The 26,258-nt window shown below is 39.9% G+C and overlaps 1 protein-coding gene across 2 annotated transcripts in view; it reads left to right on the top strand.

The window, feature by feature from the left end:
* The window catches only part of ODAD2 (outer dynein arm docking complex subunit 2), a 162,150-nt gene that overhangs the window by 40,793 nt on the left and 95,099 nt on the right, over positions 1 to 26,258 (top strand). For both annotated transcript variants that reach the window (XM_006041652.3, XM_006041651.4), the window contains exons 10-12: positions 7,478 to 7,625; positions 25,251 to 25,397; positions 25,818 to 26,027. In XM_006041652.3, the coding sequence (XP_006041714.2) occupies positions 7,478 to 7,625; positions 25,251 to 25,397; positions 25,818 to 26,027 (505 nt within the window). The remainder of the gene's footprint in view (positions 1 to 7,477; positions 7,626 to 25,250; positions 25,398 to 25,817; positions 26,028 to 26,258) is intronic.

Raw genomic sequence — 26,258 nt, 5'->3', positions numbered from 1 at the left:
AGCAGACACAGCCATAACACGTCCCTAATGCGCCCATGAGATGGCCGTAACACAGACATAAGGCAGACTCCAGGGCTTTTCAGGTATCAGAGCAGAAGTGGCACACGGCCAAGTGGGTACATCATGATACGGATGTGAGGTGCTGTAAGTAATGTCAGCTGTCACATAACCATGTATTTGCAAAACGTGGGGCAAGAGGGAGAGGCTGTGAGGCAAGAGAGCCTGACCACCATCATCTTGGCTAATTTGCTCTTTCCGTCCATTGGGACAATGCATAGTTCAGTGTCATTTTATCATGTGTAATTTTTTATGGTGACCTTTGTGACTAGGCTAGAGAACTGTTCACCCCACGTGTCCTCCAGGTACCCTGTTATGGTCACAACTACTTTTGTTCCCCCATAATCCCCACTTCCTAGCAACAGTCATCTGTTTTCATAATTTTGTCATTTTGGACTGCCGTATAAATAGATTCATACGTTGTTTTTATATTAACTTATTTTCCAACACCATAATACCCTTGAGATCCACCTAATTGTTGCATGCATTTTGCTGAGTGGCATTCCATTGTATGGATATACCACAGCTTTTAAAGTTTTTCATGTATTAAGGCACATTTTAGCTGTTTGCAGCTTTTGGCTTTTAAAAATAAAACTGCTATAAACAGTCACATACAGGTTTTTGTACAGATGAAAGTTTTTATTCCTCTAGGATAAATGCCAAGTTGCTGATATATATGGTAATTGTGTTTTTAGCTTTTTAGGAAACTACTTAGCTTTTCCAGAGTGGTGGCACCATTTTATGTTCCCACCAGTGATGTATGAGAGACTCAGTTCCCCTCATCCTTGCCAACATTTGGTTTTGTTGTTTTATTTTAACTGTCCTAAAATCTGTGCAGTGACAGCTTATTGCAGTCTTTGCATTTCCCTAATGGCTCATGATGTTAATATCTTGTCATGAACTTATTGCTATCTGTTTATGCTCTTCAGTGAAATGTCTGTCTATATCTTTTGCTCATTTTTAATTGAATCATTTGTTTTTCAAAATATTGAGTTTTGAGAGTTCTTCATCTATCTCTCTAGGATATCCTTCATTGTATATGTTAGTTTGCAGGTATTTTCTCCCTCTCTGTACCTTGTCTTTTCCTCCTCTTAATAGGGCCTCTGGGAGAACAGTTTTTGATGAAGTCTGATTTATTAGTTTTTCTTTTGTGGATTGTGCTTTTGATGTCATGTCTAAGAACTCTTCATGAAGCCCTTGATCCTGAAGATTATCTCCAATGATTTTTTCCTAAAAGTTGTAATAATTTTACATTTAAGGCTGGTATTCATTTTGAGTTTAATTTTATATAAAATTTATATATACGTCAAGATTCTTTTTTGTAACCTACTGATGTTCAGTGTTTTCACCTTAGTCAAGTATCAGGTGGGTGTACTCAGTGGGGCTATTTCTGAGTCTGCATTTTGTTCAGCTAATTTTTATATCTAGCCCTAGCACACAATCTTGATTATTATAGCTCTATAGTTATTCTTGAAATCTGGTAAAGTGATTCCTCTCACTTTATTATTTTTTCCCAAAATTGTTTTGAGTTATTCTAGTTATTTTCCTTTCCACATACATTTTAGAATGATCATGCTAAAAAAAAAAAAAAACTTGCTGAAGATTTTAATCTGTGGAGTTGGAGAAGACTCTTGAGTCCCTTGGATTTCAAGGAGATCAAAACAGTCAATCCTAAAGAAAAATAATCCTGAATATTCATTGGAAGAACTGATGCTGAAGCTGAAACTCCAGTACTTTGGCCACCTGATACGAAGAGCTGACTCATTAGAAAAGACCTGATACTGGGAAAGGCTGAAGGCAGGAAGAGAAGGGGACAACAGAGTAAAGATGGTTGGATGGCATCACCGACTCAATGGACATGAGTTTAAGCAAGCTCTGAGAGATGGTGAAAGACAGGGAAGCCTGACGTACTATAGTCCATGGAGTTGCAGAGTCAGACACAACTGAGTGAACAACAACTGAAGATTTTGATAGAAGTTACATTGAAACCCTATATCAATTTTGAGAAAATTGATATCTTTACTGTGTAGACTGTATGACTGTTTATTTAAGGATTTGGTTTCTTTCACCAGCAGTTTGTAATTTTCAGCATAAAAGTCCAGTACATGTTTTGTTAGATTTACATCCAGAAGTAGAAACACCAGTACTGTTAACTATCAATGATCAAGGTAAAAGTCCTTCCTTCCTTTTTCTTAGTCTTAAGAGGACAGCATTCTGTCTTTCACCAGTAAGTATGATGATAGGTTTTGTGCTGCTGCTGCTAAGTCGCTTCAGTCGTGTCCGACTCTGTGCGACCCCACAGATGGCAACGCACCAGGCTCCGCCATCCCTGGGATTCTCCAGGCAAGAACACTGGAGTGGGTTGCTATTTCCTTCTCCAATGCACTAAAGTGAAAAGTGAAAGTCAAGTCTCTCAGTCCTGTCCGACTCTTAGTGACCCCATGGACTGCAGCCCACCAGGCTCCTCCGTCCATGGGATTTTCCAGGCAAGAGTACTGGAGTGGGGTGCTGTTGCCTTCTCAGAGTTTTTCTGCAGATATTCTTTAAGTTGAGGAAGTTCCCTGCTACTCTTGTTTTTCTGAGAGTTTTAATACCACTGAGTGTTGAATTTTGTCACCTGCTTTTTCTGCATCAATTGGTATGATCATTCCATTTTTCTTCTGTAGGTTGTTACTGTAGTGGATTACACTGGTTGATTTTTGAATCCAGAAGCAGGCTTGCATTCCTGGAATAAACCGCACTTGGTCCTTCTTTACCTATATATAGCTTTCAGTTCAGTTCAGTCGCTCAGTCGTGTCCGACTCTTTGTGACCCCATGAATCGCAGCACGCCAGGCTTCCCTGTCCATCACCAGCTCCCAGAGTTCACTCAAACTCACGTCCATCGAGTTGGTGATGCCATCCAGCTATCTCATGCTCTGTTGTCCCCTTCTTCTCCTGCCCCCAATCCCTGCCAGCATCAGGGTCTTTTCCAATCCAGCTCTTCGCATGAGGTGGCCAAAGTATTGGAGTTTCAGCTTCAGCATCAGTCCTTCCAATGAAGACCCAGGACTGATCTCCCTTAGGATGATGGACTGGTTGGATCTCCTTGCAGTCCAAGGGACTCTCAAGAGTCCTCTTCAACACCACAGTTCAAAAGCATCAATTCTTCGGTACTCAGCTTTCTTCACAGTCCAACTCTCACATCCATACATGACCACTGGAAAAATCATAGCCTTGACTAGACGGACCTTTGTTGGCAAAGTAATGTCTCTGCTTTTGAATATGCTATCTAGGTTGGTCATACCTTTCCTTCCAAGGAGTAAGCATCTTTTAATTTCATGGCTGCAGTCACCATCTGCAGTGATTTTGGAGCCCCCAAAAATAAAGTCTGACACTGTTTCCCCATCTATTTGCCATGAGGTGATGGGACGAGATGCCATGATCTTCGTTTTCTGAATGTTGAGCTTTAAGCCAACTTTTCACTCTCTTCTTTCACTTTCATCAAGAGGCTTTTTAGTTCCTCTTCACTTTCTGCCATAAGGGTGGTGTCATCTGCATATCTGAGGTTATTGATATTTCTCCTGGCAATCTTGATTCCAGCTTGTGCTTCTTCCAGCCCAGCTTTACATATATATATTTATATGTGCTTAACATTTTGTTAAGGATTTTTGCATCTACACTCATGAGGGATATTCAATAGCAGTGTTTTGTTTCTGTATGTACTTCAGTTTTGATATCAGACTTCATAAAATGAGTTCAGTTCTCTTCTGTTTTCTGGAAGAGATTGTGTAAAATTCGTGTTTTTTTTTTATGCTTGATAGAATTCTCCAGTGAAATCATCTGAAACTGAAGACACTTGTTTTTTAAGTTATGAATTAATTCCATTAGTAGCCATGAAAGTGAAAGTGAAGTCACTCAGTTGTGTCCATCTCTTTGCAACCCCATGGACTGTAGCCTACCAGGGTCCTCCATCCATGGGATTTTCCAGGCAAGAATGCTGGAGTGGGTTGCCATTTCCTTCTCCAGGGGATCTTCCCAACCAGGGATCGAACCCAGGTTGAACCCAGGTCTCTCGCATTGCAAGCAGACACGTTACCGTTTGAGCCACCAGGGAAGCCTGCTGCTGCTGCTGCTGCTGCTAAGTCACTAGAGTCATGTCTGACTCTGTGCAAACCCATAGATAGCAGCCCACCAGGCTCCCCCATCCCGGGGATTCTCCAGGCAAGAATTATGTGCTTCATATTGGTTAAGTGACAGTAATTTGTACCTTTAAAGGAATAAATTTCTTTAAATTATCAGTTTAGTCTGTGTTCAGTTGTTCATAGTTTTATTATCTTTTTGTTGTCAGCAGGATCTGAAGTGATATGCTACACCTCATTCATTTCTGATACTGGAAATTTGTGTCTTCTCTTTTTCTTTGTCAGTCTTGCTAGAGGTTTGTCAATTTTATTGATCTTTTCAAGAAGCAGTTTTTTAAATTGATTTTTCAAGTTATTTCTGTTTTCAGTTTTGTTCATTCTTTTCTTTATTAGTTTCTTTTCTCTCTTTGCTTTGGGTTTGTTTTGCTCTTCTTTTCCTAGTTTCTTTAGATGTGAGTTTAGATTACTGAATTGAGACTTCTCTTTTCTTCAGTTCAGTTCAGTTGCTCAGTCGTGTCTGACTCTTTGAGACCTCATGGACTGCAGTATGCCAGGCTTCCCTGTCCAGCACCAACTCCCAGAGCTTGCTCAAACTCATGTACACTGTGTTGGTGATGCCATCCAACCATCTCATCCTCTGTCGTCCCCTTCTCCTTCTGCCTTCAATCTTTCCCAGCATCGGGGTCTTTTCCAATGAGTCAGTTCTTTGCATCATGTGGCCAAAGTATTGGAGCTTCAGCTTCAACATCAGTTCTTCCAATGAATATTCAGGGTTAATTTCCTTTAGGATTGACTGTTTTGATCTCCTTGATGTCCAAGGGACTCTCAAGAGTCTTCTGCAACACCACAGTTTAAAAGCATCAATTCTTTGGTGTTCAGCCTTCCCTAAGATCCAACTCTCGCATCCATACGTGACTACTGGAAAAAGCATACCTTTGACTAGACAGAAGTTTGTCAGAAAATAATGTCTTTTGCACAGAGTTGGACATGATTGACATGACTTAGTAGCAGCAGCAGCTTTTTAACATGCTGTTAAAAAGGTTTGTCATAGCTTTTCTTTCAAGGAGCTAGTGTCTTTTAATTTCATGGCTGAAGTCACCATCTGCAGTGATTTTGGAGCCCAAGAAAATAACTCTCACTGTTTCCATTGTTTCCCCATCTATTTGCCATGAAGTGACGGGACCAGATGCCATGATCTTTGTTTTCTGAATGGTGAGCTTTAAGCCAACTTTTTCACCCTCCTCTTTCACTTTCATCAAGAGGCTCTTTAGTTCCTCTTCACTTTCTGCCATTGGAGAAGGCAATGGCACCCCACTCCAGTACTCTAGCCTGGAAAATCCCATGGACAGAGGAGCCTGGTAGGCTGCAGTCCATGGGGTCGCTAAGAGTCAGGCACGACTGGGCGACCTCACTTTCACTTTTCACTTTCATGCATTGGAGAAGGAAATGGCAACCCACTCCAGTGTTCTTGCCTGGAGAATCCCAGGGATGGCAGAGCCTGATGGGCTGCCGTCTATGGGGTCACACAGAGTCGGACACGACTGAAGTGCCTTAGCAGCAGCAGCACTTTCTGCCATAAGAGTGGTGTCATCTGCATATCTCAGGTGATTGATATTTCTCCCGGCAATCTTCATTCCAGCTTGTGCTTCATCCAGCCTGGCATTTTGCGTGATGTACTCTGTATATAAGTTAAATAAGCAGAGTGACAGTATACAGCCTTGATATACTCCTTTCTGAATTTGGAACCAGTCTTTTGTTCCAGGTCCAGTTTAACTTGCTTCTTGATTTACATACAGGCTTCTCAAGAGGCAGGTCAGGTGGTCTGGTATTCCAATCTCTTGAAGAATTTTCCACAGATTGTTGTGATCTACACAGTCAGAGCTTATGGTGTACCCCTTAATTATATATATATATATATATATATATATATATATAGGAATGATTGCAATAGGTTCAGTTAACTTTCATCTCCTTATATAGTTACAAGTAATTTTTTCCTCATGATGAGAACTTAGATTTACTCTCTAAGCAACTTTCAAATACACCCCACAGCAGTGTTAATTGTAGTCAACATGTTGTGTATTACATCCTTAGTACTTATTTATCTTATAACTGTGTACCTTTTGACCTTCTTCCTCCAATTTCTCCTCCCTCCAACTTTGGTAACCACAAGTCTGATTTCTATGAATTTGGTTGTTTTTTGCCGCCCTTTTTTTTTTCCCTGAGATTCCCTGAGATTCACATATAAGTGAAGTGATATAGTATTTGTTTTACTCTGACTAATTTCAGCTAGTATAACGCCTTCCAGGTCTACTAATCTGATCTATCCGATTTTCCTCTGTAACCAGTTCAGGTTTCCTGACATCTTTTGGACAAGAGAATACATAAAACTGACACTCAGTTCATGTGTCTTGTTTAGTTGGACCAGGCACTTCGGTTCAGGATTTCACCGCACTGTGGCTCAGAGAGCACAGTTGTACCATTCTGACTTTTGAAAGTACAAGAATTGGAGCTCTCTGTGCCAAAACGTCTTTGAGAAATTAAGAGAATGATAGAACCTTTAGAATTAATGAAACTGGACAACTACCTGTCCTCCTATACTATGCTTCCAAATGGAAAAAAATAATAATAAAAAAGATGTTTATGGAGAGCACATCTGGGGGGATGGAGAGAGAAAGAAAGAAAATAAGAGTGAATTCAATATGTTCCATGTGTCCATGACCTTGGTATTGAGTTAAAAGCCTCAGAGCAGGATGGAATAAAGTGAAGTCTCTTTGGTAAGGGAAAAAATGCCTTTCCCTTTGGGGCACTGGCAGTGTTGCCCAACTGAACTTCCTGCAGTAATAGAAATGGTTTATTCCTGAGCTGTCCTGTGTGGTCGCCAAGACATACATGACTGTTGAGCAATTGCAGTGTAGCCAGTGCAGCTGGAAAACTGAATTTTCACTTGTATTCAATTTCAAGTAAAGAGATGGAAGAAACATAAATATAAATAGCCACCCATTATTTAAGTTGTTTTATCACTATGACAAGTGGGAGTCTTAGGTCATTTACCTGATAGCTTTTTCATTTTTTACTACTTTCTTCTTATTATTATTGTACCATAGCAATAATATTGAAATGCACCTGCTATAAAGGCATGTGTTTGTTCATCCCCTCATGTAGATGTTAACAAAGATCTTCCACAATTCAGATGGTGTTGGTATCTTATCCATAGTTTATGTTTCAATGTATGTTGCTGAAATAGTAACATAAGCATACTGTAGCATAAACATACTTATTATATGTTGTTGTTCCTAGTAAGAGTGTTGAAAAGATTGAGGAAATTATTAGTGACAGCTCCTCAGAAAGTGAGGAAGATGAAGAACAACCTGATCATCGTCAGGAAGCAAATGCAGATTTGCCATCAGAATATTGGCAAATTCAGAAGCTGGTGAAATATTTGAAGGTGAGAGAGAAACCTTTTATACTGTATTTGCAATGTTTATTTTAAATTTTTTCCCAAAAATATATATTCTGCTTTCAAGTTTACTATGTATTTCTTTCAAGTAATGGTAGTAACTATCCCTATTATTATTTAAGTGTGCACATGGGAAGGTCTTATTACTCTGAGGATAGTGAGATTTGTCCTCATGGAGCAGTTGGGCTGCCTGGTACCAGCCCTCTCCCCTAGGTGGGGAGAAGGCAGTGGACCATGGCAGCCATCAGATATTGTGATTTACACCATTGTGGGACTAGCAGTATGGCATGATGGAAAGAGCAAGGGGTTTTGAAGTTGGACTTAGACTGAATTCTAGATTGTGTTGCTAACTGTCTGTGACTGTTGAAAAGTATGGTTTGCAGCCTTAATCTTCCTGACCCATGGGGTAAAATTAGTAATATCCACTCTAGGATTATTTTAAGGACTGAGAAAACACAGGTGAAAGATGTGGTGTGGTGTCTGATACATTGTAGGTACTTAAAATATGTGTTGGTCTGTTTCTGCTACTCTCTTAAGTGAGATGCCATGTGTAAAAACATTTTGTAATAATAAATAAATTACCCATATAATATTGTATTTAAGTCCTCAAATAAGGGTGGGGCAAGGAAAATGATTTGCTCAAACCCAGATCAATATTAATTTCTGATGTTGGACAGTGAATCTTGGTAATAGCTACGCCCTGTCTAAAGTTACCATCCAGAAGTCCTTATGAAAACAACACTCTGACTTACCTCAGCTTGTCCTCCTCCATTTGCTAGGCTTTGCATATTTAAAGAAATTTACATGACTCCTAAATTACTAAAGGGTACTTTTCCTGTATCTTTGAGGTCATCCCAAGCTGACAGCTCAAACAGCCTATATGCATATTTTCATGAATTCAGAAAAGCTCCTCCCTCCCGCCAGGTGAGCAATCTGATAGGTATAAGTAAGCTAAAAAAGTTTTTCCTAAAAGAAAAATATGTCCACTTCCTCTGTTGGCATCATCTCAGCTGCAATTCTAAGCACGTCTCAGAGAATTCTTTTATGTTTTCCTGAATCCTGAGAAAAATTAGTCAAGAAATTGGGAAAATGGGAAATTAGAATTAAAGTTGACAGTTAAAGTTTGATAATCTTCCTGAAGACATGACAGGTTCAAAGGAATCTACTGACATCATGGAGAGCAGGACAAGTTGATTATCTTAGTGATCATTGTACAGTGTTTGTGGTTGTCAAAGCAACACACTGTGCACATGAGATATACCAAGGATTCCCAATGTATCAGGGTCCCCTGTATCAGGCCATGGCCTGTTAGCAACTGGGCACACAGCAGGAGGTGAGTAGCAGGCTAGTGAGTGAAGCTTCATCTGTATTTACAGCCGCTCCCCATCGCTTGCATTACCACCTGAGCTACGCCACCCGTCAGGTCAGTGGCAGCAGTAGATTCTCATAGGAGTGCGACCCCTTCTGTGAACATCGCGTGTGAGGTGTCCAGGTTACATGCTTCTTATGAGAATCATTTCAAAAGCATCGCCTTCCTGGTCCATGGAAAAATTGTTTTCCATGAAACTGGTCCCTGGTGCTAAAAAGGTTGGGGACTGCTGAGATATACAATTATATTTGCCAGTTATCCCTCAATAAAGTTTAGAAAAAGAAAATTCTGGCAGCAGAATCAAAGGTGGAGGTAGACATTTCCAGGCATCAGGACAGGAGCCAGTGAGAGATAAGTGGTCTCAGCCCAGGCGGTCAGCCTCACTTATTGCCGTGCTCTGAATGTGTACGTGCAGGATGGTGAGTCATTCTTGTAAAAATAAATGGTACATTTATATGCATCATATCCTTTACACAAGTCCTATTAGTGCTGTTCTAAGAAATAACAAATTTGTGAAGCAAAATAAGTCATTAAATGTGAAATTTTGACCTGTGATTCTTGTAGCCTTGCCGAACTTGCTGGAAATCTCAACGGTAAGTCATTTAGATGTACTCGGACACTTTTTCAGTGTTTAAATATTCACTGTATTGTGTATACTGTGTATTACAATTTGTTCTTTGCTAGTAATTTAACAGAAGAAATCCAAAGTGAGGAAGATGTGAATGTGGGTTGTGCAACAGTCCATCATGATGCCAGAAACTGATGTAAAATCTGAATTAGCAAACGATCTGATTAGCTAATGATAATTAGCAAACCATTTATCCTCAATGGTTAAATCAGAATCAGGGCAAGCAGATAAAATATTTTCGTCATTGAAAAAGAAAATGAGGGTATATGAAGAAAACCCTAATGCCCACCTTGGCTCTGCTTTTGGAAGCTTCTTAACAATTTGACTGCTGTCAATGCAAAATGAAAGAAAAAGTGTTTTAACATCAGACATATTTGTACTGAAATAAAAATCAAGACTATTGGGTAGGACAATTGATGCTTTGCTTTGTGTATTTTAAAATTGTATTTTAAGAATATCTTATAAATGTTAAATATTTTACTTTTTTCTTTCAACTTTTTAAATGGGTTTTATTTACCATTTATTTTGTGTGATATTCCCTCTTCTAGTGTTTACTGTTATCAAATATCAGGTGGAGATCACTTTTACATGGGATTGTAATATGTATAGTGTTTTTTTCCTTACAAAAAACCTCTGAAATTTTTAGTGTTTCTATCACAAAAAAGACTTGTGGTTTATTACAGAAATAATTTACCATTACAGTCATCCTTACTATTTAGTCGCATGTAAATAAATAAAATTTAGCAACACATATGAAATAACATGATTTCAGGAATTCCTGAGCACTGCTGGGAATTCCAGTTTCTTATTCTGAAATCTGGAAGATTCACATTTGCTGGGAATTTGGAGGCAGTCTTGTGGAGCACAGGCTGACGTTTCAGTCCCACAGTTCTGCCCCCACCTTGGCAGGAGTCTTTGTGCACAAACCACCCAATCAGCACAGTGGCCAGTCCTGCAGGCAGGGCAGCCATGTCCAGACTCTGGAGACCTTCCTGGCCTTTCCTGAGTCACAGGGCTACCCATGGCCTCTACGCACAAGGAATGTGTTATCTGAGGACACTCTGGCCACAGAGATCTCTGCCACCAACACTTGAGTCAGGCACTGGGGCTTGGACACGGCCTCTGGAAGAAGATGTAGAAGAGCCCTGGTGTTTATGCATAGAATTTGGGTCTGTTAACTTTTTTTCATTAATAAAAGGAGATAAAGAGTCCAAACAGCAGAAGCATCAGCCAGGTCAGAAGGCAGAATAATGGAGCAGTTAGAAACACAACCTTCGATGTCAACAAGTCTTCAACTGAGTTGGGCTTCCACCGCCTACTATCTCAGCAGCCTTGGGGGTGCTGGCCATCCTCTGTAAGCTTTGGTCTCCTAATTGTTCCAGATGGCAAGATAAAAGATCTCACCTTTTAGGATTATTATTAGTATTAGGTGAGATCTAACACATCTAAGTGCTTTAGTACGAAGGGCTCAGCCCCTGTTAGCAATGATAAATCTTTCTATTGCACATGATTATTATAAACAACATAAGGTGGGGAGTCTAATGACCCGCACAGATGGTCTTTGGCTTTTGCTTTAAGATTCTGGTAACCAATAAAAGGAAGAAATACAGTGAGTTCATACAGTGAGGGACTCTTTCCATCATAAGGTAAAAACAACCCCCTTGCCAATGAGTGTAACTGATCCTGGTGCTAAGAACAGAAAGAATTTCCTCCCCAAGGGCGTAAGGGGGCAGACAGTGGGTCGGTGGTGCCCCATGTCCTCCACAGTATCCTCCCCATGAACACCGCTAAGAGTGTCTCATTACTGAGTCACTAGCTTGCATTTTTCAACTATTTGGGATAAATGCATATAGTGGTGGATCAAAAAGAGATGCACTGTTGCGCTCCCAGAACAGCTCAGGAAAGCGTATATTGATGAAGTGCTACTCAAACTCACACAAGTTACCCCTCAGTAACTCATGTGCAAATGTGATACTTTTGGCCAGACAGTAAATGGCTTGAAATTATTATAGTTCCCCACAGGTAAATATTCTTAACATAGCCAATAAAATTAAAAGTATATCTACAAAAGCTTTCAGGATTTTCAACACAGATAAATGTTTGTCTGTGGAGACACAAAAGGATATGAAAAATCTATGAAATGCAAATTTGAACGTCTCTAGGTAATCTCAAAATAAATAAATCTGATACAGTAATTTACAAAATTATGTAAATTTAGAATGTTCATGTTGACCTGACTCTTCACTTACCATTTTCCAAGTACAGCAATGTCTGTGACTGTTGAAAAAGTTTTGATGAGTTCATTAATAGCCAAACAAGTAAATGAGTGATACAGCTTAGTATTTATCCAGAGCTATGAGCTCAGATCTTGACACATGATAAAGGGACTAAGTCTTTAATAATTTGGCTTTGACACACATCCATTTCGACTTGGACATTTTACATTTGTGTATATTCTTTTAATCTGGAGTTTTAGAACACAATTTAATTTTTAAACTAATGGATACATTGCATTTTTATTCCCCAACCTTCCAATGTCTTTTCCCCCACATCTCTGGTGACTCTGGGCTTCAATTCTAAATGAAGTAATAAGCTCCTTATTCAGCTACCTTCTGTACTTATCTTCTCACAGCTTGTCTATCTCATTAGCTACAGCTGATTAATCTCGTTTCTGAATCTTGCAGGATGTCTTCAAGTGAGCATAGGCTTGCCTCTCAATCTTTTGCTCAGGAGGGACAGTGACAAAATGAGGTTCCCAAGGGGCCAGACCATCCTTCACTCTCAGCTCCTTGAGAATAGTGCCGTTCCCTCTGCTGTTGGTGTCGTTCTCCATCTTCTCTTGCTCCCCCTTCTCCTCCCTTTCTTGACCCCTTCTCCTTGGAGACGTATTGTTTCCTTGCCACATTTGTATGAATATTATCTTCTCCCCATTCATGGTTGCTTCAAAATCTTGCAACGAAAATATTTTGCTATATATGAGTATCAGTGATTGGGGGAGACAGTTGTTAAGATCTATACCCTACACTAACACTAAAAATACAGCAAGTTTTACTCATTTCTAAATCAGAAATGTATTGAACACCTTTGTGAGATAGGAGGCAAGTTGGGGGATTTGTTGTGGCTTGGAAATGTGGATTTCTTCATCACAAGTATTCTAATATTATTAATATAAGTAGCTACTCTTTGGGCTTCCCAGGTGGTATCAGTGGTAAAGAACCCACCTGCCAATGCAAGAGATGTAAGAGATGAGGGTTTGATCCCTGGGTTGGGCAGTTCCTCTGGAGGAGGGCACAGCAACCCACTCCAGGATTCTTGACTGGAGAATCCCATCTGGGGATTCTGGGGAGCCTGGCAGACTACAGTCCATAGGGTCGCAAAGAATCGGACATGACTGAAGTGACTTAGCACATATGCATGTAGGTACTCTTTAGTAACATGATATACAATGTTAAAAGATCATAATTATAAGTAGATCTACATTTCATACGCCTTAGTGCAGTAGTCCCCAGCCTTTTTGGCATCAGGGAAAGGTTTCGTGGAAGACAATTTTTCTATGAACCAGGAATGGGAGGGTGGTTTGGGGATGATTCCAGCACACTGCATTTATTGTGTACTGTATTTCTATTATTATTACATCAGCTCCACCTCAGATAATCAGGCATTAGATTTCAGAGGTTGGGGACCTCTGCTTTGTTGTTCAGTTCAGTTCAGTTGCTCAGTCGTGTCTGACTCTTTGTGACCCCATGAATTGCAGCACGCCAGGCCTCCCTGTCCATCATCAACTCCCGGAGTTTATTCAAACTCATGTCCATCGAGTCAGTGATGCCATCCAGCCATCTCATCCTCTGTCGTCCCCTTCTCCTCCTGCCCCCAATCCCTCCCAGCATCAGAGTCTTTTCCAATGAGTCAACTCTTCCCATGAGGTGGCCAAAGTATTGGAGTTTCAGCTTTAGCATCAGTCCTTCCAAAGAACACCCAGGGCTGATCTCCTTTAGAATGGACTGGTTGGATCTCCTTGCAGTCCAAGGGACTCTCAAGAGTCTTCTCCAACACCACAGTTCAAAAGCATCAATTCTTCAGCGCTCAGCTTTCTTCACAATCCAACTCTCACATCCATACATGACCACAGGAAAAACCATAGCCTTGACTAGATGGACCTTTGTTGGCAAAGTAATGTCTCTGCTTTTGAACATGCTAATCGAGGTTGGTCATAACTTTCCTTCCAAGAAGTAAGCGTCTTTTAATTTCATGGCTGCAGTCACCATCTGCAGTGATTTTGGAGCCCAGAAAAATAAAGTCTGACACTGTTTTCACTGTTTCCCCATCTATTTCCCATGAAGTGATGGGACCAGATGCCATGATCTTCGTTTTCTGAATGTTGAGTTTTAAGCCAACTTTTTCACTCTCCTCTTTCACTTTCATCAAGAGGCTTTTTAGTTCCTCTTCACTTTCTGCCATAAGGGTGGTGTCATCTGCATATCTGAGATGATTGATATTTCTCCCGGTAATCTTGATTCCAGCTTGTGCTTCTTCCAGCCCAGCGTTTCTCATGATGTACTCTGCATATAAGTTAAATAAGCAGGGTGACAATATACAACCTTGACGTACTCCTTTTCCTATTTGGAACCAGTCTGTTGTTCCATGTCCAGTTCTAACTGTTGCTTCCTGACCTGTATTATAGGTTTCTCAAGAGGCATGTCAGGTGGTCTGGTATTCCCATCTCTTTCAGAATTTTCCACAGTTTATTGTGATCCACACAGTGTTACTGCCTTGGTGTGCTGCTAAGTCACTTCAGTCGTGTCCAACTCTGTGCGACCCCATAGACGGCAGCCCACCAGGCTCCTCTGTCCCTGGGATTCTCCAGGCAAGAACACTGGAGTGGGTTGCCATTTCCTTCTCCAATGCATGAAAGTGAAAAGTGAAAGTGAAGTCGCTCAGTCGTGCCTGACTTAGCAACCCCATGGACTGCAGCCTACCAGGCTCCTCTGTCCATGGAATTTTCCAGGCAAGAGTACTGGAGTGGGGTGCCATTGCCTTCTCCAACTGCCTTGGTGTAAGTATCCTTAAAACTGAAGAATGAATTTCTGGATCCAGAATTGAAAGCCTGTTGGAATCCATTTCTTTGTGGGTTGAAGGTGGTTTGGATATGGAATTTAAAACTATAGGATTGGGAAATTCAAGAGAACATAGAGGAGACTAGAAAATGGTTGGTGAACTTTTAGATAGCTGGAAGGGATCTCAGAGGCTGGCTCTAGAATCCTGCTTTATCTACTCTGTGGGCATTTTGGAAGGATGTCATTTGAGGATAAGACCTCTGCCCCCGCAGCTCCAGGCTCATCTGGGATGACATTAGCAAGCAGATTTGGAGCCCTACTCGGAAGTGCTTTGTTCCTCTGGACTTATTCTTGAGTACTTGCTGCCCCAATGGAGGAATCCAGGGTGTGTTCCCCAGGGCCACTTTCCCAGGTGTAACTCCTCCCTGCAGGATGACTGTTTCTGCACCTGAGGTTTTGATCCAGGTCCACCCTGGGGAAACACGCAGACAAAAGCATTGCTTTAAAAAGCTGAGTTCAGCAGCAGGTGGTTTGCAAAATGAATCCCAGTGGAAAGACCGGAAGCCAGTGACCTGTGGCCCTGATGGAGGGTGTTGGGGCCGTGGAATGGGGTAGTGTTCTTGGAAGCAGTCAGGAAAGGGCCAAGAGAGAAGGCAGGCCAGTTTCTCAGGAGGGTCTGGGGTGGTGCAGATTAAGTTTGGAGAGAGTGAAATATCCAAATAGAAAGATCCATACGGTAGTTGGAAATAAAGGGTTGACGCTCCAATTATTGGTTAGAAATGGGGTTACGTTTTTGGTAGAGGAATGAAAGGCTTAGGAAAATGTGGAGCAGATGAGCCTGTTTGTGTCTTTTTATTCGTGATTGAACGTGACCTCTTAACAAGCTAATCAGAAGCTATAGTGCTTGAATTAGTACATACAACCAACACTGTTTATGAATCAAAATATTTATGTTAAATGGTAGCCTTTAAATATTAGTTTGCCACCTTATAAGCAGATTGCTTTTTTGGTCTTTTTTTTTTTTTTTTTTAATCTTAAAGAAAGTAACATCTGGGGACTTCCCTAGCAGTCCAGTGGTTAAGACTTCGCCTTACAATGCAGGAGGTGTGGGTTTGATTCCTTGTCAGGGAGTTAGGATCCCGCATTGCCTTGTGGCCAAAAAACCAAAACACGAACAATATTGTAACAAATTCAATAAGGACTTTAAAAATGGTCCACATTAAAAAAAATCTTTAAAAAAGGGGTAACATTTTATTTGGTTATTTTATGCAACCAGTTAGTGGATTAAAAAGATTAATTAAAGGAAGACAAAAAATTAAAGTTTGAAACAATAAGAGAAAAAAATGTTTATTTTAAAGTCATTTTCTCTTCAATTGATAACTCCTACATGTTAACACTGTGAAGAGCTAGATATATGAAGGCTGGGGAAAGAAGGGCTTTTTAATTCAGAAATGTGGTAGCAGCCTAGAGTATGATGCTGGGGCAAACTTTGTTCCCAAGTTCTAGAAGGGTGACCATGGCATCTGATCACAGGTCAGTCAGCAGAGAGTGGCTGGCATGGACTGCTGAGTGACAGCTTATGATCATGGCAAGGCATCACATATTAATCCTCTCCTGCCATCCATGATGTGTGGCGAGAGCTAGTGACTAATTTATTTATTTTATGTGGTTAAACTTGTGTGGGTTTCACCTTTGATGTGAGCCAAGGATCTTGCTGGTTCTTCTTCTGTTATGTATCCAGAAGCTCTGAATCCTCAGGCCATGAGATGTGAAGATACACGGTGGTTCCCCAGCTCAGCAGTGACAAAGACTCAACTTCAGGGAAACATCTATTAATAGAGGATGTCACATCAGAAATCCCAGGAGGCTTCTGAAGAGACTTTCCAGGCTCCTTCCCTGGAATGTTTCGATTTCCTCTCTGGAGGAGTATTCTTGGCAAAGACATTTTCAGACTTGAAAACCTTTGTTAAAGACTGCATTTGTGGGGCTCAGTTCCTGCATGATCTTCCACCAATTGATTAAGACACACACATAGACACACACACACACACACACACGACCTTCATTGGTTAAAGAGTTCTCCTAAGTGGAAGCTGGGAGTTATAGTTTTTCATCAGAGGAATTTTGATGTACTTTGTGTCAATTACAGTTAATTAAATTCCTTTCCCATTACTTGGTTTTGGGGATGGAGTGGCAGGTAGTGTGATCCCTGTTTCATTGGTGGAAAAGTTGAGAAATACTTCACTCCAGGCCACACAGAAGGTGGCTGTGGGCCGGGAAGGCGTCCAGGGTCTATGGTTATTGCTCGTTGCCTGGTTGCTCTGTCCCTCTGTCCAGAAGCTCAGAGCCCAGGGGACCCAAAGGCCTCACTGTTGAACACTCCTATTTTCTCTCTGTTTTTTTTTCACTCTGAGTAAGTGACTACGCATGGACTACTTCTGCACAAAGGAATTCAGTGTTCATTTTTGGGAGGCAGGATCAGAGTGCGCTAGGTTTTTACTTAAAGAGATGGAAAAGAATGTGAAAGAGCAGTGTTATTATTATTAAAAAGAATCTTCCAAAAATGGGAAACAGTGGTCACTGCTTATGCATCCAGATAAACTCCAGTTAGTTGAGAAGGAAAATTAGTGCCATTTTCCTGAGAAACATGCTTTAAGTTAATACATATGTTTTGACACTGTTATGAGTTGATTTTGAAAATAGTCTCCAAGATGAAAAGAGTGGGAGGACTTTTAAAAAAGTTACCTGATAGTCATCAGAAGATATTTCAATTCCATTTTCTAATGAAATTCCTACTCAGCAGAGTCTGCATTTACATTTTCTTAAATAATGTGAAGTGGAAGTGTTAGTGGCTCAGTTGTATACAACTCTTTGCAACTGTATGAACTGCAGCCTGCCAAACTCCTCTGTCCATGGGGTTCTCCAGGCAAGAATACTGGAGTGGGTAGCCATTCCCTTCCCCAGGGGACCTTCCCAACTCGGAATCGAACCTTGGTCTCTTGCATTGCAGGCAGAGTCTTTACTGTCTGAGCCACCAGAGAAACCCCTAAATAGTGTAGTGTAAGAATTTTACTTATTCAGATTGAGATGTGTGACTTGTATAATGCCCACTAAGAAGGATTAGTCATCTTTTATTTTTATAGCAGAAGAGACGGTGGAAGTGGTGAAGGGCCTTGCCCTCTGAGCTCTACAGATACAACAGTAACTTGTTTTCAGTTTTTGAGCTTTAAACTTGCTTTGCCTCTGGGCAATCATAAATAAAAAAGAGTGGAGAAAAAGCAAAGATAACTATATGGGTATGGTAAATACACCACTGAATCATAACCATATATATGGCTCCTAGCTCACATTATGCAATCACATCCACTTAACTACTGAAAAATGACAATATGAAAAACCTCTAGGGAGGTCTCTTAAGGTTTAACTCTATTCATTCTCTCAAGAACATGTACCACTAACTAGTCCAGCTAGAGCATAATTAGAGCATACACACTGCCATCTAGCAATTCGTATGATTTTTGATTAGAAAGAATATTGATATCTAAGGCAGTTTTGTGTAATGATCTGAAAATGTAACAGATCTGTTCAGGGAATTTGCTAACTGATGTGTTTGCAACAACAATATTTTTTATTCCTCAAAGCATGCCTCCAACCCAAAGTTATTTGAGAGGCTAAATAGAGAAAAGAAGTTTTGTCTAGTTCCTGATTTATGTAATCCAGTGGATTGCTTCACTTTTTTGGGTTAAAAACACGTTACAGAAGTTTGAATGCTGAAGAATTTCTAAGTGTAGGGGTTGAGGAGTAAGAGGTACCAGATTTGGTATAAATGATGTTTCATTTCACATACATCTAGAAATCCTCCGTCCCTTTTTCATCCACTAGCCTTTGAGCTTCCTGCTGGCAGGGGCTGTGGATCCTAATCCAGCTCTTGGTCTGGCTGGCAATGCCCTGCTGATACTTCCGTGACACACAGAGCCTGGCAGAGGCTTGTGTACCTCTTCTGGGCCATCCTTTATCTCCTCTGTATTTAGAGTATTATAAAATAACACATTGACATGCTCATTGTACCTATTCAAGCCATGCCAAAGAATAAAAGTGAATGCCCTCCAGATGTTTGTGTATATACATACACATATGTAACTTTCATATGTAAAATGCAGTCAGACTATGATTCTACATTGTACCTTTTGTCTTAATATTTCATACTCTGTCTTGGTGATCTTTCATATCTACCTTAGTCCTTTTAATTGCGCCATAGTATTTCATTATACATATATCAGTAATTTAACAATTCCCTTGTTGGTAACCTTTTAGGTTTTCTCCCCAAATCAACTTTTGTTCTGACGATGCAACCACAAATATTTTTACGTATGCTTTTAATGTTGTATGTGTTTCCATAGGATGAATTGTTTGAAATAGAATTGCTTGCGTGAAAGAGTACGCACATTTCAAATGTTGATAGTTCTAATGGAGAGTTGTTGTTCAGTGGGTGTAAAAGTTCAGTTATGAAAGGTGAACAAGTTCTGTAACATTGTACCTGTAGTTAACAATGCTGTTTACACTTAAAAAATGTAAGGGGGAGATCTCACATTGTGTTGTGCTGTGTGTGAGTCACTTCAGTCGTGTCTAACTCTGTGACCCCATGGGCTTTAACCTGCCAGGCTCCTCTGTCCATGGGATTCTCCAGGCGAGAATACTGGAGCAGGTTGCCATGCTCTATTAGCATACAAAAAATGGGGAGGCATAAAGAAACTTTGGGAGTTGATGAGTATATTAATTGTCTTGATTGTGGTGCTGGTTTCACAGGTATATGAATGTGTCCATCCTCATTAAATTGAGTGCATCAAATATATATAGTATTTTTGCATATCAATTATACCTCAGTAAAGACATGTTTTTTAAAAAAGAATATGTGCACAGTGAAGCTGGAGAAGTACTGCATTTTTAAATTTTATTTTAGAGGGAAATATAATGAAAAGTAATCAACCACATAAAAATTTTTTGATAACTCCCTTCAGAAAGTAAACATCCATTTACACTCTATCAGTAATAACATCAAAGGTTTACAACCTCAGACACACAATGAAATCAGCCCAGCTCTTAACAAAACAAAGACCGGATGCCCAGGTACCATTCATGGAAGTTTGGATTTAATTGGTTTGGAAAGGGGTCTGGGCATTGATAGTCTTTAAAATCTCCCCAGGGTATTAAAATTACTCAACTAGGATTAAGATTTACTGTTATAAATTTCAACCTGCAGTCTTTTTTTGTTTTATAGGGTAAAAAATGTATCTTATGTGAATTTGCATGTTCCTGATTGTTAGTGAGATTGATACAGTTTTCATATGTCAAGTAGTTGTATTGTGTACCTTGCCTGTTTTCCTGTGTGGATGTCTTTTGATTCTTGATGCAAATTAATCCTTTGTTATGTGCAAATTTCTCTCAATTTGTCATATGTCAAAGTCAGATGACAGGTTCATCCGCTCTTTCCTTCAGTGATCTGAATTGCTTCTTTTATCAAATATTGTCATTTCACTTTAAAAGTTTGTGTCCAGATCTTCCTACATTGATTTATTTGGATATTCCCATGCTGTTTTAATTATTATAGCTTTGGTATATTTAAATATTTGGCCAGAGAGTTTTCTTAAAATATTTTAAACTACTTTTTGTATATTTTCCATTCCAGATCATCTTGACAATGATTCCAGAACCAAGTTTTTTTTAAAAAAAAGCTAAAAAATGCTGCTAGGGTTTTGGTTGGCTTACATTAATTTGTGAATTATTTTTGGATAAATTACAGTTTTAATAATGTTGAATTATCCTATTAGGAAATATAGTATGACCATTCACTTATTTAATCTTTAATATACTTCAGTAAAACTTCATAGCTTTTCCTGCATATATTTGCAGCACATTTCTTGTGAGATTCACTCATAGATATTTTTACTACTATTATTTTGCCAATACTGGCATGGGAACTTTTTTCAAATTACATATTTTGATTTGTTATTCTCAGCTACTCATTTTTGAATATTTCCTTTGTATCCATTCACTTTACTGAGCTATTTATTAATTATCATAATTATTCAGTTCATTCTTGTGAATCTTTCTAGAAAGACTGTTACATTTCCTACAGACTTTTCCTCATTGCAGTAACATTCCAGTAAATCATCAATTTCTGTAAACGTTCCATGGTGATTTAAAAAGAATGCGTAGGGAATCCTTGCATTGTTCCTTAACCATTCCTAACCAAAAAAATAAAATAAAATTCTTAGCAAGCCTGCAGTCCAACAATCTGAGCCTAATTTCTTTTTTCTTCTCGAACAGTATTTTCTCTTTATCCTTGCAGTTTCCTTTTGAGTCTCATCTCTTGCGGCTCAGGTTTATGAGTGCCGAATCTCAGCATAAAATCAGTCTTCAAATAAACAGAAGGCAAAGCGATATGTTTTACTACCTCAACTTATGTGGTTCTGTGCCACTCACTCGGGACCCTGACTCTCAACCATTTCAGCTCCTGAGAGACGAAAAGTGTCTCTGGGCCAAGCCCCGCGCTGGGTGCCTGCCCCCCTGTCATCATTAATAAACAGTCGTTGGCAGGGGTCATGGCTCTCGCTCAGTGAGTGGCATGTTTGGAGGAAAAACTGCTGAGCACCTTGGAAGCCAGTGGGATGGCTGTTATGGTTGCGTCACAGGTCTCACCCGCCGCCTTCTGACTGTGGACGGTGGAGACGGGAACAGAGGGACCTCTGCTCCCCTTGCCAGCCCTGCCCACCGTGCTGTCTCCCTGGGTCTCACAGGACGCCAGGAGGGATGACCCTGTGAGCATGTCTGCCATCACAGTGCCATCTGCCAACTCTGGCATCCTTTCCTGAACTGGGTTACTCGAAGCCGTTACAGCGCCTGATGAAATCACCTGAGCCTGCTTTCTGTCCAGACCTCAGCCCAGGCATTCTTTCCTCAGGGGAACCTTCCCTGATGCCCCCTGGCCCAGTTAAAGCCTCCCTGGTGTGGGTTTCCCTGGCCCTGTGCCCCCTCCCTTACGGCACCGCTCAGACTTAAAGTTTCCGTTTACTGGGATGGACTTTAGAAAATTAAAATCGTTCTTCTCTACTAAACTGTGAGCTCCATAAAAGCAGAGCCCAAGTCTGTTTTTGTTTCCCAGGATGTCTCCAGGGCCTGGCATCAGACTTGGCAAGTAGCTAAGTAAATAGAAGCAAATTTGCTGAATGAAAGAATACAAAAGTGATTTCAGGCAGCTCTCTCTCTGTTTTACTCCTGAATACATCCTTCATCTCAACTTAGGCAATGTGTATTGCTTCTTTATCAACAGTAAGGGAGGATATTACTCTATACTGGATGGGGTAATACTTATTTCAAAAATTTTATTTAAGTCCAGGAAAACATTATTATTTTTTTTATTATTTTTAAAAAATCCTCTATTCATCTTTTTTAAGAAGAAATTTTGAGAAAAGTGAGAAGCAATGTTCATCCAGTCTCATCATGTTTGAAGCATAATTGCAACCACACATGAGGGCCTGCTGGTCATGGAAAGGCACATGATCTGTAAAATATCTGAAGGCCGGCAGAAGTTGGAGATGTTTAAGAAGCAGGAGGGGAAGGAGGACAACTAGCAAAGGAATTGCATTAATTCAAGACGTGGAAAAGCTTATTGGAAGCATTCTTCAAAACCCTTTAGAAGCTAGTAAAATAATACTTTACTATGTTTTCCTCCAGCTCTTAAAAAGCCTCACAAACGTAAATCCGTGATAAAATGTGAAAATAAGTATTGGCAACTAATTACATTCTCGGGGAGATTTAATTTAAAAGGAGCATATTTGCATATTTGTACTACTTCTCTTCAGTAAGATGTTTATGGCATCTGGTCAAAGTAGAATGGACATTTGAAAATCCTTCGACATAGTTGGTATTTAAAGAATAGCAATTGGCTAACGTTTGTGGCTCTGTACATTGAATATTTTGGCTCCCATCCGCTGGTATTCATTCTGAAAGATTTATAATCCTTTGGGGAATGTGGTCAGTGACAAGAGTAGAAGTAAATCCTGAAATGTGGAAAAACTAACTTTCCCTCATAAAAAACTGTTCTAAAAAAATCCCTCACGCCTATGAATATGTTTCCAGATTTTCAGAAAAAGCTGATGATTTACAGAAAAAAAAATTTTTTTTCTATAAAGATCGAACTTCTTAATGATAAATGTATATTTTCCATCATTTGGTTTCAAAATTGGCCTAAAGATAGTTCAGCAAAATACAAGATCTTATGTTTTGGGCATCAGCTGCAATTACATGACTTTTAAAAGTTTATGTCATCTGTTATAGTGTAAATAATGAAGTAAAACTCAAAAGGTGGAAATACTCTACAAGAGAAAAATGAGAAGAACTTGAAAGAGGAAGCCAAGCTGGTGCTGAATGTCTAAGCAGAAAACTGCTACCAAAGAAACTAGACACAGGAATAGGGAGTCAGGAAGATTCCCCATCATGTATGACTGGGGATAGCAGGACAGAAATTCTTCTTTGGGGAGTTGGACCTGGTGGGAAGGGCTTTCCTGGCCTGACTGGGGCTGGACATGTTGTTGGACAACTACTTGCTTCCTGCTCAGACTCCTGCTTGCGCTGAATCTGAAGCCACTGCCTGAAGAATCCTCTTGATCTGAAGCTCTCAGCTTCTATTGTCCAACCTTTAAGAACCCAGCTCGGTTCCTGCAGGTGCCTGGGAGGAACTTTCTGCCTTCGTTTCACCATTTAAATTCAGAAAGAGCCTTGTTTAATGAGTTGTTTCTCTCATCTTCTTTGCTTTTCTTTTTTCTATGTTATTTTCCTTAGTTAATTATGATTAGTATTTAGATTCTCTCTTATGGTTTACAAAATATCTACCTTTTTCTAAGAGAGGCACTGGAGGAACTGGTGTGAGGAAGGGTCCTGTGTCCCAAACAGGGGGCTCATGATACTGATAGTAATGATAGAAGACGCAGTGCTTTATGTTTTAAAACCAACTGTGGGGAAATTGGTGGCATTTAAATTTCTCTTGTTATTTAGAAAAAGATGCTAAAAGCTCTAAGAACAAAACTTACTATTTTTAATGTAAGTACTAAAATTAAGGCTCTTGTCATTCTAAACTTAATCTTGAATATAAAGGACAGCCTAGATTACCCAGAGGGAAAATCAGAAGGAAAAGCAGAAATGTCGTTCAGAGCACTTTTAGAGACGTGGAGGGAATATTCTGGAAGGGAGCAAGTAGAGTCTCTGAAGCCTAAACATTTCCTTCTTCACTTCTTGATGCTCACCCTCTACAGATCCCACTTTAGTTATAAACATATTGTGTTGAATTTATAAGAGGATTGGCATATGTGTATTTGCATGATATAAAGGTGGGAAGCTTGAGTATAATTTCCATTTTTTTGTGCTAAGTCTATCTACCTACACATATAATATATATGTCTAATATAGCAATATAAAACCATGATTAGCAAATGATAGTAAATATAATTTGAAGATGTCTTCCCTCAGAAAAAGAAAAAGATGTATTTAGGCCATTGCTACTGTGTTTTGACATAGAATCCCAAGGCTGTCTTTTATGAACACCTTTTGCATAAAATAGCTTTTTCTTGGCTCCATTAGAAGTATTGCTTTTCTGTCTTATTAACTGTTCCAGGAACTCTTGTTTAGCAGACACTCTCAATAGCAGTTGCAGTAATATATGTATGTAGAAGTAATAATATATGCTATGTTCTTAAAAAGTTTTCAAAGCATTAATGATCAGTGGTTGTTACTTAATTGCAGCAATGAATTCTTATTTAATTTCCTAGCAGGCCTGATTCACTGATCATCATTAAAAAATTTTTATATCTCTTGGATTTTTTGAAGAAGCTGTTCCTCACTGCTATTTACATGTGGTGATTAGCTAAACAGACCTTGATTTGCATGTTATTGGGCCAGCATTTCATTCATGACAGTGAAACGATCTTTCTCTCTCCTTCAGTCCACCCATCAGTTCCCAGGTTTTAGGAATCGCTTCCTCTTTCCCAGCCTCACAGCCTCACCCTGCTTATTCTCCATCCCACATGGATCACTGTGCTGCCTACCAGGCAGTTTGCTTTCTTCACATTTTCTGTGTTCTAGACTATTCTGTAAACATCTGTAAGAATAATCTTCAGACACAGTTTGCACCGCAGCACACACAGTTCAGGGACTGCCTGTAAGCCCACATAAACCTCACCTTCCTCAGAATCTCTCTCAAGGCTTGCCCCTGACTCTATTTAATATCATAATTCCACCTGATGTTGTAGCTGTTTAAAGCAGACAGACCACCTTAACATGGCAACTCTTAATTGGAATAATGTTTTATGACACCCTGAACAGCTTTCTTGTGCTTTAGCTCAGCATAATCCATTTAACAGATTATAACCTACTCAGAGAATTTTAAAAAACTAAACATGCTATGTATGGGGACACGTACTTCCCAGTTAATGGATTCATCAACGTTTAGTAAATTTCTATGGGAGCGTGATCTTATTTAACCTTTCTGTGGCCTTGGGTCTTTGCAGGGAGGAAATCAGACGGCTACCGTGATTGCATTGTGTTCAATGAAGGATTTTAACTTAGCACAAGAGACCTGCCAGTTGGCGATCAGGGATGTTGGAGGCCTTGAAGTTTTAATAAATTTACTTGAGACAGATGAAGTCAAATGTAAGGTGAGTGTCTTGATCACAGTGGACGAGGAGCCTTGATACACACGTGCTTCTCATGGGTCTCTTCACGTGCTTCTCTTCTCAGTGCTGGGCATCTGCCCTTCCTGTTGCTTCTTGCTGGTCTTTAATTTTTACTGATAACTCACTTCTACTACAATTAGCTACCCTTGTCAACTCTGTTTTTCTTCCTTGTCTTTTTGGCTCCTTTCCATTAGCTTATGCTTCTTAAATGATGAATGTTTGTTTATTTAACTGCGGGAAAATGCAGGGAGTCGGGGGATGTGTATAACACCTGGGAATAGGAACAGTTCCCTTAAAAAACTTAATTGGGGAAGGATTTAGGTAGACTTGGAATTTTTAAAAAATATAGCACTGGTTCTGCATTAAGCATCCATTCATCTATAACTTTTTCTTCTCGTTTAGATTGGTTCATTAAAAATCCTGAAGGAAATCAGTCATAATCCTCAAATCAGACGTAATATTGTTGACCTTGGGGGCTTACCAGTTATGGTTAATATACTTGATTCTCCACATAAGAGTCTGAAATGCTTGGCAGCTGAGACAATTGCGAATGTTGCCAAGTTTAGGAGAGCCCGGCGGGTGGTGAGACGCCATGGAGGCATCACCAAGCTGGTGAGTAGGTGCCACTCACGGGGGTGGGCATCCCTGTCCTTCCCTGCTCCTCCTGGACACTCAGTAACTCCTGGCTGTGTTCTGGGAATCTTTTTCTTGTGTAACATGCCCTTGAAAATTATTTTTGTGTATGTACATTGGCAAGCAGCCAAAAAAACATGTTCAACCTAATTTTTCAAAGAAATAATGAATTTTTTAAAATAGATGTCATTTTCACCTATCACACAAGTG

This window comes from Bubalus bubalis, chromosome 14 (assembly GCF_019923935.1).
Source record: "Bubalus bubalis isolate 160015118507 breed Murrah chromosome 14, NDDB_SH_1, whole genome shotgun sequence".
Taxonomy (NCBI): domain Eukaryota; kingdom Metazoa; phylum Chordata; class Mammalia; order Artiodactyla; family Bovidae; genus Bubalus; species Bubalus bubalis.
This window is presented reverse-complemented; position numbering and strand designations above follow the sequence as displayed.